The 20,240-nt window shown below is 37.7% G+C and overlaps 1 protein-coding gene across 2 annotated transcripts in view; it reads right to left on the bottom strand.

The window, feature by feature from the left end:
* Window positions 1-20,240, bottom strand: part of IQGAP2 (IQ motif containing GTPase activating protein 2) — a 278,338-nt gene that overhangs the window by 35,726 nt on the left and 222,372 nt on the right. For both annotated transcript variants that reach the window (XM_069492248.1, XM_069492249.1), the window contains 6 exons: window positions 16,230-16,313; window positions 15,431-15,502; window positions 14,716-14,785; window positions 10,311-10,519; window positions 3,305-3,454; window positions 319-482 (listed from right to left, as the gene is read on the bottom strand). In XM_069492248.1, the coding sequence (XP_069348349.1) occupies window positions 319-482; window positions 3,305-3,454; window positions 10,311-10,519; window positions 14,716-14,785; window positions 15,431-15,502; window positions 16,230-16,313 (749 nt within the window). The remainder of the gene's footprint in view (window positions 1-318; window positions 483-3,304; window positions 3,455-10,310; window positions 10,520-14,715; window positions 14,786-15,430; window positions 15,503-16,229; window positions 16,314-20,240) is intronic.

Here is a 20,240-nt window from a genome sequence, read left to right as displayed (position 1 = left end):
ATGGCTCTCTCCACTCCCACCCATTAATGGCTTTATTAGAGAATTTTAAGTTAAATTTTCTGACTTTCAATAAACTTTTGGTCTTCAGTTGTTGCAGACATGCAAAATCAAAAGTTAATTCAACACTTGAAAATGTATCACTCGTGAGAGAAAACTGTACCTGAACATAGCCCTAATGAAACAGACATTTCTCAAGAAATTTGATATATTTCAGTATGTATAACTTATAACTTAAAAATAATTTTAGTACATCAGAGTTAGCTAATCACTAAAAGGATGTATATGTTGGTACTTGTATATACATATTTATATACATACTTTACTTCTTCCTCCAGAGCAGTTTTAAAAAGCTTGAGGAGCAGATATTCTTCTCGCTGATTAGAAGCATAATTGTATAGTGTGAAAATGACCGTATCCATAAATTTTGTTGACTTGTTCTGTGGCATCTGGAAAATCAGCTTCGCCAAGTATAAAGGGTTGGTCTAAAAGGAAACAGAGAAGAAAACAAAAGAAATCCCCACAAAACTATAGTTAATGTATTATTAAAGTGGAGAGCAGTATCTGATTCCCTGCTCTTCAGTGACTTAGTATGTCATTAAAAGCACATTAATGAGTACTTGGCACATAAGACTTTAAAAGGTATCAGCTAATATTACTAATACTATGCTATGGGAAGCTATATTGGAAAGTCATGATAGGATTTAAATGTTGCACTCTACATTTAATATAATATATAATATGACATTATATAGGCTTTTCACTGTTAACCCTTTTGAGCCCCATATCAATATTTATCATAGAGATGCAGAGGATGGGGGTGGTCAATAGAATCTGGGGTCCAATGAGGCTGGCAAGAATGGACTAAGGGCCCACCTGCACAGACTGACCTAGGAGGACTGATGGATGAACGGAGGGAAACACATACCATCTTCTCAGACTAGAGAGAAGAAAAAATACATTTACATATGGAGACAGCAACATGGCCACGATGTCCTACAAGGAGAAGGGAGAGTGAGGTAGGAAGGCTGAAGGGAGGAATGAAAGTCAGGAGAGCTAACGAGGGAAGTGCCAGAAGACCATGACCAAAACAACAACGAAGACCTTAAAAGATCTCCAGGAATTTAAAAAAATTTGACATGGAGCCCTCAGGGCTCAGCTGAGGACAGATTCCAGGAGATCTAGCACTAGCCTTCATGGGGGTTTTTCTCCAGCAGCTATGCCAACCAGGTAGAGGTTAAAAGAGAAAAAATAGTATTTAGGTTACAGAAGAAAGTATTTACATGAGAAATTTAATGCTCCTCATCTTCATCTTCCTTCTGACGGGAGAAGAAAATGTTTCCATACCTGAAAACCAGTATTTATCCAATATACTCAAGCAGTTCGGTGTTAAAGCTTTTGAGAAAATCCAAATTCTGTTTTACTTTACTACTTGGGTTTACTTTCAGGCTCATAATAACTGGCTGAAATTTCATGAATCAGCAGCTCAGGACAACTTTTTCTTGATAGTTCTTTAGTGATTCTTTTCTAACACGAACTAAACATACAGGAATTATGAGAAACGAAACTAACTCCAGAGCTGAAGAAAGAAGGCTACTCATTATTCCTCCTCAAGTGACCTAAAAACTCCAAATTTAGGCTTATACTGAAGAGACAAACCAAAACCAAAACCTATACTGGCTGCCCTGCTGCTTTGGTTAAGAATGCTTGCTAAGGTATAATCGAAGAGGAATCCAGGCCACTTGCCTTTCCATATTTCTTCATTGATCTTGGGCTAATGTCTCAAAAGGAGAGAGAAGAGGAGGAGAGGAACACAAGATTTCAAGAGATACTTCACTTGATATGACTGGATGGTCATGCCCTGTGACTATCAGTTTTGGACTGTTTGGGGGATAAGGTTTAGTGGAATTGTTCTACGCATGTTCCTGTGCTTTTTCTCTTTTCCACAAATGAGCTCCACTTATACAATAGGGTCTTATAAATAATACAAGTCTTAGGCCAATGACTAGACTATGACTTTTCTTATGACAAATTCTGTCTAATTTTGAAAACTGAATGCTAAAGAATCTTTGTATGCTTGGAATTTCATGGATATAAAAAATGAGGAGCGCCTAAGATCAAATTTTTAACTGGTAGTTGACTATTAATCTAAATTACGCAGAACAAAAACCTTCCCTGCTTAAAGTGAGCCCCGTTTCTTTCTGAAAAGGTTGCTGGTGTTAAGCAGTAGATTCGATAGACAATTCTAAGTACTATTATACATTTCTCCTTCCATGCTGCCATGGCATGGCTATCTGTGGCACCTATGTTGTTTGAAGATGATGTTCTCCAAACTATTATTCCAAATAGAGAATTTTCAGCTCTACCAATAGTGACATATTTTCTCTCAATGAGGTTAACCACACCTCTTGTTTATGGTTTATATAATGTGCTCTCTATACATCTAATGCAAGTGATATCCTCAGACAAAATTCAGGCATCTCCAGGTCTTGAAAGATCACCACAAACAGCAATCCCACACTGAGGGACACCTGGTTCTCAAACGGAAGAGCTAGTGATCCACACCTTTCGCCAGTTTTCCTGGTGAAGCGGAGGTTGGTTTGTATCTATCAGTACCACACAGTTTCCTCTGTGACTAACTGTATGTGTGACAAGGGCGGATGGGCCGCATCAATGGTCAAACAAAACAGTAACTGGTTCGTCAAAGTCTAACTCTAACCAGCTAAACTTATTAGTTCTCACCAGCACTCAGGAAACAATGGAAAATTACTATTCATTTAGATCACAATAACCCATGAAAATAATAAAATAAAAAAGACATATTTCCTAATCTCAACTCTCTGGCTCTTTCCTCCAAAGAAGTACAGGCTGGTTCTGGCAAAGACCTGTTGTCACATATACTTATTTTTATTTTTCCATGGATGATGGCATCTGTTTATGTTATTAGATTTATACTGTCTCTGTGCATAACTGTAGTATAATACAGTCACAAAGAGCATGGGGTCTGAAGTTAAACTGCCTGGGTTCTAAAACCCCTGTTTTACCATTTATTGGCTGTGCCTCAGTTTTCTCATCTGTAGTATGGGTATAACAGTACTTATTCTCTCATGATTCCCAGGGCTATAATAAGAATTAGACGAGATAATGTATGTTAAGCACTTAAAATCGTGCACTTGGTACTTAGCAGGTGTTCAAAGCATGTAAGTAAGCTATTATAGCCAAGGCACTGGGAAAGATCCACTGTAAGCCACAAACTTGGAACATAGCATTTATCCCAAACTTATAGTAAAAGATAAATTGTTCTCACCTGTAAAAGGTAAAATAGCTGCTGGTAAGTTTCTAGTGTTTTTCTCCTCTCCTTACTTAAACTTTTTATGCCCTGGTTGTCAGTGGTGTTCAGTATTTCCATTTCTCCACCTTTTTTCTTGTTCAGCTTTGTCCTATGTGAAATTACATCCTGTAAAAAAAAATTTATGAAATGACTTTTTTAAAATTTTTGTACTCTTTACCTCTTCCCTTCCCCCTGAAAAACACATAATTGGAAATATAGGCACACCTCATTTTATTACTCATTGCTTTATTACACTTTGCAGATTTTTTTTTTTTTAAATAAATTGAAGGTTTGTGGCAACCGTGTGTCAAGCAAGTCTATTGGCACCATTTTTCCAACAACTGTGCTTTTTGTTTCTCTGTCCCATTTTGGTAATTCTTGCAATATTTCAAACTTTTAAATTATCATATATATTATAGTGGTCTATCATCTTTGATGTTATTACTGTAATTGTTTTGAGACACCACGAACTGCACCTATATAAGATGGTGAACTTAATCTATAAACGTTGTGTATGATCCGACTGCTCCACCACCTGGCTGTTCCATCTCTCCTTTGGCCTCCCTATTCCCTGAGACACAACACTATTGAAATTAGGCCAATTAATAACCCTACAACGGCCTCTTCGTGTTCAAGTCAAAGGAAGAGTTGCACATCTCTCACTTTCAGTTAAAAGCTAGAAATGATTAAGCTTAGTGAGGAAGGCATGTTGAAAGCCAAGACAGGCCTAAAGGTAAACCTCTCGTGCCATCAAGCAGCCAGGTAGTGAATGCAAAGAAAAAGTTCTTGAAGAAAATTAAAAGTGCTACTCTAGTGAACTCATGAATGACAAGAAAGTGAAACAGCCTTATTGCTGATGTGGAGAAAGTTTTTGTGGTGTGGATAGATCAAATCAGCCACAACATTCCCTTAAGCTGAACCCTAATCCAGAGCAAGGCCCTAACTCTCTCCAATCCCATGAAGACTGAGAGAGGTAAGGAAGACGCAGAAGGAAAGTCAGAAGCTACCAGAGGTTGGCTCAAGAAGTTTAAGAAGCCATCTCCTTAACAAGAAAGTGCAAGGTAAAGCAGAAAGTGTGATGGAGAAGCTACAGCCAGTTATCCAGAAGATCTAGCTAAGATCATTGATGAAGGTGGCTACAATAAACAGATTTTCAACATAGATGAAACAGCCTTCATTGAAAGATAAACAGCCATCTAGGACTTTCCTAGCTAGAGAGAAGTCAATGCCTGGGCTTCAGAACTTCAAAAAAGAGGCTCTCTTGTGAGGGGATACTACAGCTGGTGACTAAGTTGAAGCCAGTGCTTACTTACCATTCTGAAAATCCTAGGGCCCTTAAGAATTAGGCTAAATCTACTCTGCCTGTGCTCTATAAATGGAACAAAGCCTGGATCTCAGCCCTTCTGTTTATAGAATGGTTTACTGAATATTTTAAGCTCACTATTGACACCTACTGCTCAGAAAAATACTCCTTTCAGAATATCGCTCACTGACAATGCACCTGGTCACCCAAGAGCTCTGATGGAGATGTACAAGGAGATTCATGTCTTTTTCATGCCTGATAACACAACATCCATTCTGCAGCCCATGGATCAAGGAGTAATTTCAACTCTTACTATTTAAGAAATACATTTTATATGGCTATAGCTGCCATAGATAGTGATTCCTCTGACGGATCTGAGCAAAGTCAATTGAAAACCTCCTGGAAAGGATTCATCATTCTAGATGCTCATTTGTGATTCATGGGAGGTGGCCAAAATACCAAAATCAACAGTAGTTTGGAAGAAGTTGATTCAAACTTTCATGGATGACTTTGAGGAGTTCAAGACTCTAGTGGAGGAAATAACTACAGATGAGGTGGAAATAACAGGAGAGCTAGAAGTGGAGATGTGATTGAATTGCTGCAATCTCATGATAAAACTTGAACAATAAGTTGCTTCCTATGAATGAGCCAAGAAAGTGGTTTCTTGACATGGAATCTACTCCTGGGGAAGATGCTGTGAACTTTGTTGAAATGACAACAAGGAATTTAGAGTATTACATAAACTTAGTAGATAAAGCAGTGGGCAGGATTTGAGAGGACCAATTCCAGTTTTGAAAGTTCTACTGTGGGTAAAATGCTATCATACAATATTGCATGCTACAGAGAAATCTTTGGTGAAATAAAGTCAAACTTTACTGTTATTTTAAGAAACTACCACAGCCACCCCAACCTTCAGCAACCAACACCCTGATCAGTCAGCAGCCATCAACATCAAGGCAAGACCCTCCACCAGCAAAAAGATTATGACTTGCTGAAAGCTCAAATGGTCATTAACATTTTTTAGCAATAAAGTATTTTTAAATTAAGGTATGTATTTTTAGATATAATAATACCGTACATTTAATAGACTACAGTAAAGTAGAAACATTACTTTTATATGCACTGGGAAACCAAAAAATTTGTGTGATTTGCTTTATTGCCGTAGTCTGGAACTGAATCCACAATATCTCCAAGGTATTCCTTTATTAATTTTCTACTCTTTCTTCATGAAAAGAGTAGAATTCATGAGAAGAGAGAATGCTAAACAAATGAAGGAAATGTAGCTTGCAGGTGAATTTGGCTTTTGTGATATGTGTTCTCCAAAGCTGTACTCATTTGCTCTAAAGATGTTATGTAGGCACCAAGACAAGTCAACAGGGAAAAAAACAGTCTTTTTAAGCAATGATGCTGGGACAACTGGATATCCACATTCAAAAGAAAGAAGTCAACCCCCTACACCTTATACCATAAATAAAAATTAATTCAAAAGAGATCAAAGAACTCAATGTAGGAGCTAAAACTATAAAACTCTTGAAAGAAAACCTAGGCGTAAATCTTTATGACCTTGGATTAGGCAATGATTTCTTAGATATGACAACAAAAGCACAAATGACAAAAGAAAAAATAGGTAAATTAGACTTCATCAAAATTAAAACCTTTTGTGATTCAAAGGATACTATCAAGAAAATAAAAAGACGAATCACAGAATAGGAGAAAATATTTTCAAATCCTATATGAGATATAAGGGACTTATATCCAGAATATGGAAAGAATGTTTACAACTCAAAAGTAGAAAGACACATAGCCCAATTAAAAAACGGGCAAAGGATTTGAATAAATATTTTCCCAAAGATGATATATACAAATGACTAGTAAGTACACAGAGAGATGTTCAATATTATTCGTTAAAAGAATGCAAATCGAAACTACAAGATATCACTTCATACTTAGGATAGCTATAATAAAGACAATACCAAGCATTGGTGAGAATGTGGAGAAACGGGAAACTTTGTACCTTGCTGGTAGGAATGTAAAATAGTATAGTCACTTAGGAAAACAACCTAGCAGTTCCTCAAAAGTTAAACATACAGTTACAATATGATCCAGCAATTCTACTCTTGGGTATATAGCCAAGAGAACTAAAAACAAAAGCCCACACAAAAACCTGTACATAACTGTTCATAGGAGCATTAATCCTAATAGCTAACAAGTGGAAATAAACCAAATGTCCATCAATTGAATAAAATGTGTATTCATACAATGGAATATCATTCACCAATAAAAAGGAATGAAATACTGACACATGCTACAACATGGATGAACCTTAAAAACATTACCCTAGGTTTCAAAAGCCAATCACAATATGCCACATATTATGTGATTCCACATATGAAATATCCAAAACAGGAAAATCGATAAAGAAAGAAAACAGATTAGTAGTGGTTGCTGGGGCTGGGAGTAAAGGGAGAATAGGGTTACTGTTAATGACTATGGGAGATCTTTCTTTTTTCAACTGAAATATAATTCACATCCTATAAAATTCACTGTTTTAAAGTGCATAATTCAGTGGTGTTCATTATATTCACAAGATTGTATAACTGTCACCACTATCCAATTCTAGAATATTTTCTTTGGAGTTTCTCTTTGGGGTGATGAAAATTTTCTGGAATTGGAAGTGATGATTGAACAATCTTGTGAATATCTTAACCACCAATGAACTGTACGCTTTAAAAATGTGAATTATGAAATATATCTCAATCTATAAAAGCACCTGCAAAACATACACAATGTAGAAATCAGAGATGGAAGAGAATGAAATCTTCTTAACATTTAACAAAATTAAGGTTTTTCTTCATGCTGCTTTAAACATTTACAAGGAATTTTGGAAAATGTGGTTGGAAACATTGTCAAGTGTTCACCTCAGGTGAGCTTAACCTCCTTCAAATACATGGAATAAATCTATTACCTTGATTTTAAATATAGAGCAGGAAAAAAAATTCTGGTTACATATAATACCCCCTCCCCCTCCCAACTATTTTCAATGGAGATCCATCTGGATCAGTGGAGACTTTGTTTTGTCCCCAGACTTCATCTTCAGGTAATGGTTTTTGACATATGGAGGTGGGAGGGGAGGGGAGGGGAGGAGAGGGGAGGGGAGGACAGGACAGGGTGGGGTGGTGAGGAAGCTCTGGGGCAGAACTCAATTCCTCTGCACTAGGAGCAAAGAGCTGGGAGAATAATGGAGGAAGGGAAACAGCAGAGTCAGATGCATGTCAGTGGGTGAGGCCTTCTTCCTAGTGCCTGTGGAATTCCGACTTGCTCATGACTGCTCTCTTGCTTTGGGAAGCTTGTGAGAGGGATCAGAGGCAACCCAGATGGGGGTTAACAAACAAAGGCAGATAATTTTTATTAAAACTTAATTTTCCCTGTTCTTAAGAAATACTGAACATTTGAGGAGTACTGGTTTGAAAGAGCAACAATATTTGCCTTGTTCATGATCTTCCCACATCTCAAAGTTGCCCTTCTGCCACCACCTTTCCCTTCCCCTGACAAGGGGGATCCGCATGCAGGTAACACTCTTTTGTACAAGGTGTGGACTGGTACAAAGGGCTTGGGCTTCAAAGTCATAAAGATACGGGTATCTGTAACCTGTGATTAGCTTTGTGGACTTGTATAGGTTAACCTCTCCAAGTCTCAATTGCCTAATTATAAAATGAGCTTAAATAATAGCAATGTCACTGAGTTGCTGTAAAGATTAAAAATGTAATTACTTAGAACATTTTCCAAAGAAGAAAACAGGATCACAGAGATTAAAAACATGCCTAAGGTCACATACTAATATGAGCAGTGAAGTACATAATTAAGTAGTAAAATAAATCTCAATCCTGGGTTTTGGGTAATACTGGCTGGCAAATCTGAGCTCTTACATGATGCATCACACTTATGAATAGGAATTTTAGCACTTAGAGATTACTTTTAGTTTCTACTTAAGTTTTCCTTCCATCTAGTCTGAGTCTATACTTTTTCTGCCTTCCTATGCCTCTGAGAACCCTCTCAGTTGCTTTGTCTTCTCTTTCCAAACCATTCTTTTCACCTAAAACCTGTATTAGCCACTTTACTAACCCACTAATTTTGAGGTTTTTAGGAGGAATGCTGATTTTAAAAGAATTGTAAAAAATTTTAAGTTTACAGTTGCTCTACAAGAACCAAGCCAATTCCCTCTAAAATCTTTTCCTCACTAAACACACACTCATTGTTAAAAAAGAGGGGGAGAGGTACAGAAGATAAACTTACTTTCTACCACCCAAAGAAAAATCACTTAAGTTTTTTTCTTCTGGCTTTAACTTCTTTCCTAAGATAAAGCATACTGCTTTAGGTACTATTTTCTCCTTCATTATATTGCAAACCTTTTCCCCTGCCCTTAAATACTCTTTAAAAAACATTATTGTTTTGGTGTTTAGGTTGTTTCTCACTTTCCCACTACCATAAACAAAGCTTCAACGGCTCTATTCTTACCATCAAACTAAAAATGCTTCTGTCAATACGAATAAAGACTTCATATTTAACAATTAAACTTCTAATAAATGTTGGGTTCATATTTGGCATTTGAAAATGTAAGTTGAAAAATTAACTTTGTTTTATAATGCTATCAATTAGTAATAAACACCCTTAAAAAAACAAACATTCATAAATAGCCGGAAACCTTCCATGATTGTATTTGCATAAAATAATTAAACTAACTGATTTGCAACTAAGTCTTTATTTTAAAAGCAAGGCATTCCTGTTTATGGGGATAGGGTGAAGCAGCAGTTTAAGGCTCTAAAAGGCATTCTCTAAAGGACCTTCTTGAATATATAATACTTTAAAAGTTCTCACCGATTTTCCCACTGCCCTGTGTCAATCTCTGTAATGCTCTATGCGATCGTTCCATGAGAAGGCTCGTGCCCTGGTAACTTTATATTCTTGAATGTCCTCAAGCATATTTTCATATTTAAATACGTACTTTTATTATCAATTACTTTTAAATTTTCTTTTATATTTTTGTAAAGGCCTTAGCCTTATTATGAAAGTACACATGTGAGCAAGTTTTATTATTAATATTTATAAATTTCATTTCAGAATGGTGAAGAAGCCTTACGAAGTATGTTATAAAAAGGGGGCATAAAATTTTACAGGTCTGAGAACCACTAACTTGTAATGAAAATGATAAATGAAGTTTAGACAACTTACTCTAGATTCCAAGTGAGCTTAGCTGGACCAAAGTGTCACAAGCATAAATAGTCACTCACCACACAATGACATTTTGGTCAAGGTTGGACCGCATTTGTGACATGGGTCCTGTAAGATTACAGTATCTTCACTGTACTTTTCCTGTGTTCACATATGTTTAGATACACAAACACCACTGTGCCATAACTGCCTATAGCGTTCATTCAGTACAGTCACATGCTGTACAGGTCTGTAGCCCAGGAGCAACAGGCCGTATATGAATATACAGCCTAGGTGTGTACTAGGCCATACCATCTGGGTTTGTGTAAGTGCACTCCATGATGTTTGCATAGTGACGAAATTGCCTAATGATGCATTTCTCAGAACGCATCCCTGTTGTGAAGTGACATGTGACTGTATGTATGCATATTCTCTCTTCTGGGAGTTGACAGTCCCATAAACCCCACTGACCTCTAGTGTGATCCTGTTCTTCACCAAGAGCCCAATCTTGATGTCCATCAGGTTCAGGTCTTTCTCTAGCTGTTGATTGGCTCTAATCTTGGTCACCACTTCTTCCCTTAATCGTGCTACCTCCAGTTCCTCCTGGAAATCCAAATCACTTTGGTCTAATAGGTGTACAAATTTGCGGATTACCGATAATGGTGGGTTTTTGGAGCCAACTGCAGAGAAAGGAAGAGGCATACTTTAAATAGGAAATCATGGAATGATTACCAACGGGAAAGAAACCAGGTATGTATGTATGTATGTATGTTTTTTTGTTTGTTTGAGACAGAGTCTCACTCCATTGCCCCTGCTAGAGTGCAGTGGTATCATTATAGCTCACTGCAACCTCAAACTCCTGGGCTCAAGCGATCCTCCTGCCTCAGCCTCCTGAGTAGCTGGGACTACAGGCATGCGCCACAATGCCCAGCTGGGTTTTTTTTTTTTCTTTCTTTCTTTTTGGTAGAGACGGGGTCTCACTCTTGCTCAGGCTAGTCTTGAATTCCTGAGCTCAAGCAATCCTCCCACCTTGCCCTCTCAGAGGGTTAGGATTACAGGCGTGAGCCACCGTGCCCGGCCCAGGTCTTTAAATAAAGTATTAATAGAAAAATATACCAATGAAAGCGCTTAGTCTTTGGAAGGAATCTTTAAGTCCCCCATGTAAAAATCTAGACAACAAAACCGATCATATAAATAAATGCACGAAACGGATATCCAGCCCTACTATTTTCTAGTTATCTACTAGTCATTTATCAGCTCGCTCTCACACTGTTCCGGATTCATGCACTGAGAAGATAGTCCTATCTGTGCCTTATTCATGAGGAACCTGGGAAAGAAAGTTAACGTTAAGTTACCTCGGCTCTGAGACCTTGCGGCTGAGCCAGATAAGAGATTTATGTTCTTGCTGCAGGAAGCAGAAAGTGGTTTATCTCAGCCTGAAAGATCTTTGGGAAGGAGCCAGGAGTGAGTAAAGCTGAATTAGCAAAGGTCAAGCAAGGGAGGATTGTAAAGGCCAAACAGGAACCAAAGGAATGATAAGTGGAATGAATGTTCTACTCGGCAGAAATAAAAAGATTTTAGCAATTGAAACTTGGTCCTTGTCCTTTCAGCATGGGCCAAGGGAGAGTGCTCAGAAGCTGGGGGGCCAGCCCCAGTCACTGGCAGAGGTATTCTCATTTACATTCTCAAAGGGTTTCCCTTAGCACCTGGAACTTTAGGCTTTAATTCCTTGGCACTCTGACTCTTGAAAAAATGTATTTTTTAATGTGCTTAGTGAGATCAGGTCTGTGTAAACAGTAAGAATAAACTGTCTGGACCTTTGAGGATGACTGATTAGACCCAGCAATCCAAAGATGACTTGGAAGAGCCCAGGCCAGCTGTGGCAGCCCCAATAGCTGCCCTGCTTTCCATCGAGGGCCCTTGCCTGTCGGCCTTGTACTCTCAGATTGCTTCTGTGGTGTTTTGAAACTCCAAAAATAAGAAGAGCTAAACCAACAACACAAACAATTAACAGCATGAACCCAGCATGAACACCCTAATCTATAGTTATCTATATTACTATTTTATCACTTTTGGTGGTCTTTAATGGAGAAGTTGCCTTGCACCATGGGACTCTTAATTTCTGGATCACTGAAGCACACAATTTATTTTCCTTCCATCTCTAGCCAAGATGCTGCTAATGACACGATCATCTCAGGAAGAGCCTGAGTGATGCACCAGAGCTCATTCATGCAGCTAAGCTGTGACAACACAAGCTGCCGCACCTGTGGCCAGAGATTTTTGTCTGCCTCTTCCTCCCCTGAGGATTGTATATCTTTGCAGTACTAATAGGCCTCTTGAAAACAGCTAAATTAATATTTTAGCTTCACTAATTGTTGTATTTAGTTAACAATTCAGGGTCAAATTTAGTATTACATTTAAATTTAGGCTCTAACTTAATATTGCCTCTATCAACACTAGGCTTTTTGACATCTTCATCTCAGAATCACTTTGTGGTACAGGTATTGCAATCTCAGGAAATCATACCACTCTGTAGTCTATACCTATAAGTGGCTACATCATAGTTCCAGCAACTTCCACGCTTGAATGCATTGTGCCATTCCAAAGGGAAAAGGTGAAAATGGATGGTGACAAACTAAGAAAAGTGATTTTTGTTTCAAATTAAAAAACCCCCCAAATCTTAGTTTTCTGAAGGTACTGAACTGAGAAAGAAATGAAAATTACATTTCAGTTACCACAAAACCACTCAATTTTGCCAAAGTCCAGAGGAGCTTACGTCTAACTCACTAACAGTTTCTATCTACCTTTTAAGCCATAAAATTGCCTAGATTTTGAAATTGGAATTTGTCTTTATAAAAGAAAAATGTAAACAAAGGGAAACTATCACCACAACTACCCATAAAACCATGTTACATGACTGCAATGAAAATTAGCCCGTGTTCATTTGGAGAATTTATTCTTACATCATCTTTCATGTACACAGGCAATGGCAAAACTGTGTTAATGTCAGGGCTCAGATAATAAACCCTCATATTCCACCTTCTTGTTACAAATTTAAAGATATCTACCAACTGAGAGACCACATTAATTCAAAAGTGGAGAAGTTGTGACATTGAAAAGATTGACTTTTCCTTCCTCAGGTTGCATACAAATTCTGGAATCTAGTGGGATACGGTATTATCACGAGATGCTGCAGGCTGGAGGCATAGCGTGGACTCCAAAGCTTTCCTAGCCTCTTCCTTCACAAGTACCAGGGAGTATCTTTCTTGAGCCATATGCTTCATCCCTTAATTCAGATAAACTTTAGACAATAAAGGTGCTAGTTAAACTAGTTACTCGGCACTGTAAGTGATCCATTTATCAGCAGGCTCTTCTTGATTTAATCTGGGACATGTGCATGCTGTGATAATTAGAACATAAAAATGTAATACATAAGGAATCATTTTATGGAAAAAGCCAAAATAAGAGGCCAGGAGCAGTGGCTCATGCCTATAATCCCAGCACCGTGGGAAGCTGAGACTGGAGGATTACTTGAGGCCAGGAGTTTGGGACGAGCCTGATCAACCCAGTGGGACTCCATCTCTACAAAAAATTAAAAAAAAAAAAAAATTAGCTAGGCATATTGGTATGTGCCTGTAGTCCTAGCTACTTGGGAGGCCAAGGCGGGAAGATTGCTTGAGGCCAGGAGTTCAAGACCAGCCTGGTCAACATAGTGAGACCCTGTCTCTAAAAAAGATTAGAAAAAAATTAGCTGAGTATTGTGGCTCATGCCTGTAGTCCTAACTACTTGGGAGGCTGAGGTGAGAATATCACTTGAGCCCAGGAGTGCAAGGTTACAGTGAGCTATGGTCATGCCATTACACTTCAGCCTGGGCAACAGAGTGAGACCCTGTTTCTTAAAAAAAATAAAAACAAGCTGCACACACAAACAAACATAGGCAGAGTTGGGACTCTCAGGAGATGGCACAAAATAGAATTGCTATGTAAGTGATTTTTATTTTGCTATTTTCAAACTGTCTACAAACCCAATATGCTAGTATTGTAAGAAAAAAAATTTAACACATTGACAGCCATACTAGAGAAAACATTTTTTCCCTTGGGGCCATGGGGTTTGTTACAAAAATAGAATAAAAACTTCCAAAATAAACTGATCCTTTCTAATTTAATGAAAAATTTGTTATTTTTTATTGCTTTCTGTGTGTGAGTTATGTGCAACTTGAAAAATAGTTCTCGAAGTTCCCAAGGTGAAGAGACCTGTGAGTTACATGCACTTCACGAGGCCCTGGGCTCAAAACTAGTGTGAGTTAAATACAACTCACACGGCAGTTAATGTGTTAAAAACCATAGCTGCTATGGAAAGTCCAGAATGAATTGACAGGAGGATGTTTGTAGTTATTATCAAGGGGAGATGTGGCTCTGGTTTCTTTCTTTTTATTTGTATTTCCAAAATTTCTTATGTGAACGTGTTTTATCCTTAAAACGAGGCAGAAAAGAATGATAGCCCAGCTAGTAAATTAAACAATTTAAATGTAAGCTTATTTTCTGATTAACTTTTGCATTAGACTCTTGACTCTAGCTCAAATTAAAAAAAAAAAATTAGCATTTATGCCAACCCCATTCTTTTTGAAGCAGAAATTAAACCCACTTGGCTGATCCCTTCCCACTTACACATAGGAAGGCCCAGTTCCTATTACCACGTGTTCTGTGTGCCCTTGTTCAGTACCGGGCTGGTGCAGAGGCCTGACGTGATCAAAATCTACTGGAAGTCATGTGCATCCTTCTGTTCTTAGAACAGCCTCTGAAATGACTAAGATGGAAAAACTCGTCCTTGCCTGGAGGACGAGTTCATGCTTTGTTTCAGAACGCTCCCACTTACCCAGTGTTTTGTAGTCATCCCTTGCTTTGTTTGCTCTCAATAGTGACTGTATTTTCACGATTTCATTATTCTGCAAAAGATTGAGACAAGTCATGACTTCCCAGAGTCCCATCTACTCTACTATTTTAGAATTTAGGACATTTCAGAACTGACACTACTTAGAACTGACATATTTAGATGTGACATATCCGTTATTTATTTTCCATTTTCTTTCAAGAAGGGGTAGGGTAAGTTAGCAAAAAAGTATAAACAAGGTTGTAGGGGGACTGTTTATATAAAGAGATCTAAAAAGAGAAAATAACTTTAACACAGAATTCAAATAATCTAATCTATGTTCCCATGACTACTTTTAAAAAATTCTGAAAAAAAATCCCTCCTGTTTGGTTCCTATTTAAATAAATCACTTAGCTGTTAGAAAAACTGTACGTGCAATGTTGGAAAATATTTCTCTGGAGTCTTCTCTTTGGTTTTACTAGATCACATTGTTCCTCTCTCCTGTTTTCTACCCAGTCCTGACTGGTAAAGTCTTATTCTCACCATGAGTTCTGATTTAAAAAAGTAAGCCTTCAAATATTATCACATTAAGTTCTCAGATCTATTCTTTCCTAAGTGTTCATTTCTACCACTTAATAAAAATCATTCAATGCTAACATTAGACAAAGTACTCATTTATTCATTCTCAGCTTAGATAAAAACCTGCGTGCATTTCTCTTACATGGTCTCTGAAATACTGTAGCCGTGAAAGGTAGCTCTTTCTTGCCTTCGCCATTCGGAACCAGGCCTGAATCTAAAAATAAGTAGAGAAGTCAAGGCAATCACCAAACAACTCAATGTAGTTTCATGTAGTTTTCCTAGAAATGACATTTTATTTGATAAAAAACAAAAATTAGCAGCCCACTAAATAATAAATATCTAAAGCCTACTGTTCATCTCCCACTTCTTTCATTGCTTTCTCGTAAGGCATTCAAAACATTTTACATGTTATCCTTCATCTCGCTGCCTTAACAGGAGAGAGGCGGGGAAGGTAATATAGCTTTGTACTATTTTGCTTTAACCTCAGCAAATAAAAGGCGAGAGGGCAAGGCATTTTGCTGAGAGTTGCAATGAGGGAATCAAACTAAGGCTACGGTTTTCTCTCTCATCCTTTCAATACACCCAATCCTTTAGGTTTTTACAAGAAAACATCAAAAGAGGTCTCATGAAGAACCAACTGCTACCAATAGTTTTCTGTGACAACTGGCAAGTGCTCCATGATGGGCACAGGCTGTTGTCTCGTTGAGGAGCGAAGGCACAGTGGATCTAGATCACGTCATTCTCCATCTTCAGTATAAAAGGTCCTTTAAACTAGTCCCATTGGATTCTGCTTTCTCTCCAGCTCCACTGTTTCAACTCTCAACTGGATTTCCAAGTCGTCTACGGGTCACACATACCCTTTTTCCACAGCTGTCTTCCAGAATCAAAATGAGAGGAAAACTTTAAGCCAAGCACTTGATGTGGCAAGAAAGGATATTTACCTTCACAATAGAATAAACATTATCAATGAACGTTTGCTGTCTGCGCATATACGCCTTCCGCTGTTTATATCCTTTCCAAAAAGCCTAAGGAAAAGAGTGGGTTGCAGAATTATTTATGAGCAACAGTCTCCCAGTTTGTTTAGCAAGCACAAGAGCACAGCACTTCTCAGGAGGCACTGACTTGGGACACCGTCAGGGACCCTCCCCATGCAATTGCATCTGGACACCCAGCCTGGGGGTGGCCACGGAACCGAGGCAGAGCACACCAGCTCACAGCTGAGACCTGTCCTGAGCTTGGGAAAGTAGAGTGAGGGTAATAAATTACCACGTAGGAGCCTAGTTTCCTGCTTGAAAGCGTAACTTTACCAAGGCCCTGCGTGACAACAAGGTAAAATAGAATTTCCCCCAAACACACAAACAGTATTAACTGGGTTTAATTTGGGAACAACATAAAATGCTTGAAAATAATCACTAATAAGTATCTTTCCTCCAACAAGTGAGCCACGGTGGCCCAGACTGGAAAGGAAGATGCTCCACTAACTTGTGACCCTGAATCCTTTGGATCCCGGAAAACAGGAGCGCTGCAAGTGACCATTATTTCACATATGCCCACATAAAGTTTAATAACGCCTCATCAAAAATTTAATGATGCTTTACATGGTTATCTTAATTAGAATTTTTATAGGGAACATTTACAACAACTAGACACAAACTAGTATCTTTAGAAAGATTAAATTCATAACTTATTAGTTTATTTCAATTCATTTATGAGCATCTTTTTATTGAAACATATCTTTGTAACTGACCCCAATTCCCTGATCTTGTTTTTCAAATTAGAAATGAGATGAACGCTCCTTGTTAAAAAGGGCAAATACAAAAATCAAATTATTTTTGTAAATTTCTTTATGTGTGTGTGTGTGTATATACTCATTTTGTAAAAAAGGTACATGGAATTTTATTATTTCAAGACTAATATACTTCTTTGTAATGATTCAAAACAAAACAGGATGAAATAAAAGTGATAAACTGAATACTTGCTCCAGACTTCCTCTCTTAATCCAAATCCCTAGAAATGACAAATATGTTTCTAAAAACTAAATTTTGAAAGAATTAACTCACAGGAAGCAGCAAAATTTATATTCCACGTACCCTTCACCCAGCTTCCCCCAATGGTATCAGACAAACATACTTTTAAAGCAATCCAACAGTACTAGAAAACAAGAAGGCACGTAGATAAAAATTATGAGGGTTCCTGGAAGACAGAAGGCAAGTGGAACTAGACAGAAAAAGGAAAGGACAGAATAAATTTCTGCAAAAATGTGAGAACATCTTTGGGATGGCTCTAAGCTTGAGGGGGCCTTGGGCAGCAGTCAGAATAATTTGGGGAAAATTATCGCCTCATCCATTTGTCAATCAGTGGACACAAAAGCATCTATGGAGTGGGGGCTTGAGACAACTGCAAAAGGGTATAGCTTTTGGGGAGGGAATTCAGCTTTTCACTTAGTATTTCTGGTTTCCAATATATCTAGCCCAGGGAAATACAAGCACCTGTGTAGAAAAACCATCTATAAGGATTTTTGCTGCAGCAATGCTTGTAATACCAAAAATGTACCTCCAGCAGAATGTTCACAAATAGGAGGAACAGCAAGACATACTGTGGTCACACTTATACGGAGGGATGTTGCACAGTAGTTACGAAGAATGAGGCAGGGTCACAGGTACTGGCTATGGAAACATTCTGTATGTATCTTGGGGAGTAGAAAAGCTCCAAAATATATTGCTAAGATAAAAAGGAAATTGTACCTTACTACACATATTATGATACCACACATTAACAAAAAAAAAAAAAAGAAAAGAAAAAGAAAAGAAAGAAAGAAAGAAAGAAAACCACAAAATATGTATTTCTATGCAAACAATCTGTATCTCAATGCCTAGAAGATATATTAGAATGCATAATGGGCTGGGCGTGGTGGCTCACACCTGTTAATCCTAGCACTTTGAGAGGCTGTGGGGGGGAGGACTGCTTGAGGCCAGGAGTTCAAGACCAGCCTGGGCAACACAGTGAGACCCCTGTCTCTATAAAAAATAAGTTAGCCAGGCATAGTGGTACATGCCTGTACTCCTAGCTACCTGGGAGGCGGAGGTGGGAGGATTGTTTGAGCCCAAAATTTGAGGCTGCAATGAACTATGATTGCGTCACAGCCTGGGTGACAGAGCAAGAACATCTCTAAAAATAAAAAAATAAAATAAAATAAAGAATAAAAATTAAAAAAAAACCCAAAACAAAAAACAAGAATAAAAACAAAAGAATACACAGTGAACACAGAAAAAGGGAGTATACATGTGTACCTATCCCTACACTTCTACTTAGCTCCTCTACAAAGGGACAAAGGGAACTATTAACTTTTTATTATGTACCCTTTGAAATATGCACAACACATGTATGCATACATATTCCATCGCTGTGCACAAAATTATACAAACTTATATAAAGATCTGTCTGTATATATGTATCCTTTATTTTTGACAAAATGGGGTCCATTCTTACACCATTTGTGTTCTTCTCTAAATTATATATGACACTGATATTATTTCACATACTAAAAAAAGCATATCCTCTATTTTTTAATGACCACACAGTATTCTACAGCATGGATTTACCATGATGTAACAATTCATCTGGTGATTCACATTAAGTTGTCTTCATTTTTGCAGCAAACATTCTTGTACACACTATTATGTATTTTGTGTGAATTGTTTCCATTAAGATAATTAGAAAGGGGATTACTGTGTCAATATTGGATATTAAAAATTAATAGGTACTGTCAAAATTCTCCTTCAAAGAGTTATGATAGAGACCACTTCCCCAACAGTCTCAATGAACTGGTAAAAATTCTAAAGGTGGATGACAGGAAACCGCTGCTCTATTTTTATTCATATTTTGATCTCCAGTAAAATATAGAAACCTCATCTCCCTTCACACACCTTTACCCGCCCCCATTTATAATACATTGTCTAAAATATTTCCTCTACGTATCAGAACCACATCTGCGCTATAATTTTTGCTTTAAAGTTGTCAAACAACTTTAAAAACTCAGAGGAAGGAAAATGTAATATTTTTATTCACACTTTCCACCCTTCCAGTTGTTCTTTCTTCCTTTCTGATATTTCAGAATTCCTTCTTTTATCGTTTCCTTTTTGTTTAGAGAACTTTCCTCAGACATTCTTTGAGGGCAGATTTGCTGGCGACAAGTACTCTTCATTTCCCCCTCACTCCTAAAGAGTAGTTTTGGTGGATATAGAATTCTGTCTTGACCGTTTCTTTTCTTTTCATTTTCTTGAAAAATGTTATACCACATCCTTTGGCCTCTAGAGGTTCTTATGAAAATTCCTCTCTCATTGGAATCGTCTTCCTCCTATAGGTAAGTTGTTGTTTCTATCTTAAAGCTTTCAAGATTCTTTGTTTGTCTTTCGTTTTCAGCAGATTGACTATGATGTGTCTTTTTTGTGAATTTCTTTCAGTTTATCCTGTTTGGGGTTTGCTCAACTCCTGGAATCTGTGTTTCTGTGTCTGTGGCCATACTTTGGAACTTCTCAGATTTTATTTCTTCAAGTACTTTGTCAGTGTTGCCCCTTTCTCCTCTGCTCTGGGATCCTGATGACACAAATGTCAAACCTTTTGTTATAGTCCCACAGGTGCCCGAGGCTCTGCTCATTATTCTTTTGGTCTGTTTTCTGTTGTTCAGATCTGGGAATTTCTATTGTTCTGTCCTCTAGTTCACTGATTCATTCCTCTGTTCCTTCCATCCAGCTGTGGAGACTATCCATTGGGCTTTTCACATCTGTTACTGTATTTTTCAGTTCTAAAATTGGCTTGGTTTTTTATTTTTACATTTTTTATTTCTTTTCTGAAACTTTCTATTTTTTCCCTTTGTTTCACATGTGTTAGTAATTGCTTATTGTAACATTTTCATGATGGCTGCTTTAAAAATACTTCATAGATAATTCTAA

Source organism: Eulemur rufifrons, chromosome 17 (genome assembly GCF_041146395.1).
Source record: "Eulemur rufifrons isolate Redbay chromosome 17, OSU_ERuf_1, whole genome shotgun sequence".
Classification (NCBI taxonomy): domain Eukaryota; kingdom Metazoa; phylum Chordata; class Mammalia; order Primates; family Lemuridae; genus Eulemur; species Eulemur rufifrons.
The sequence above is the reverse complement of the archived record's forward strand: the minus strand, read 5'-3'. Positions and strand labels throughout refer to the sequence as shown.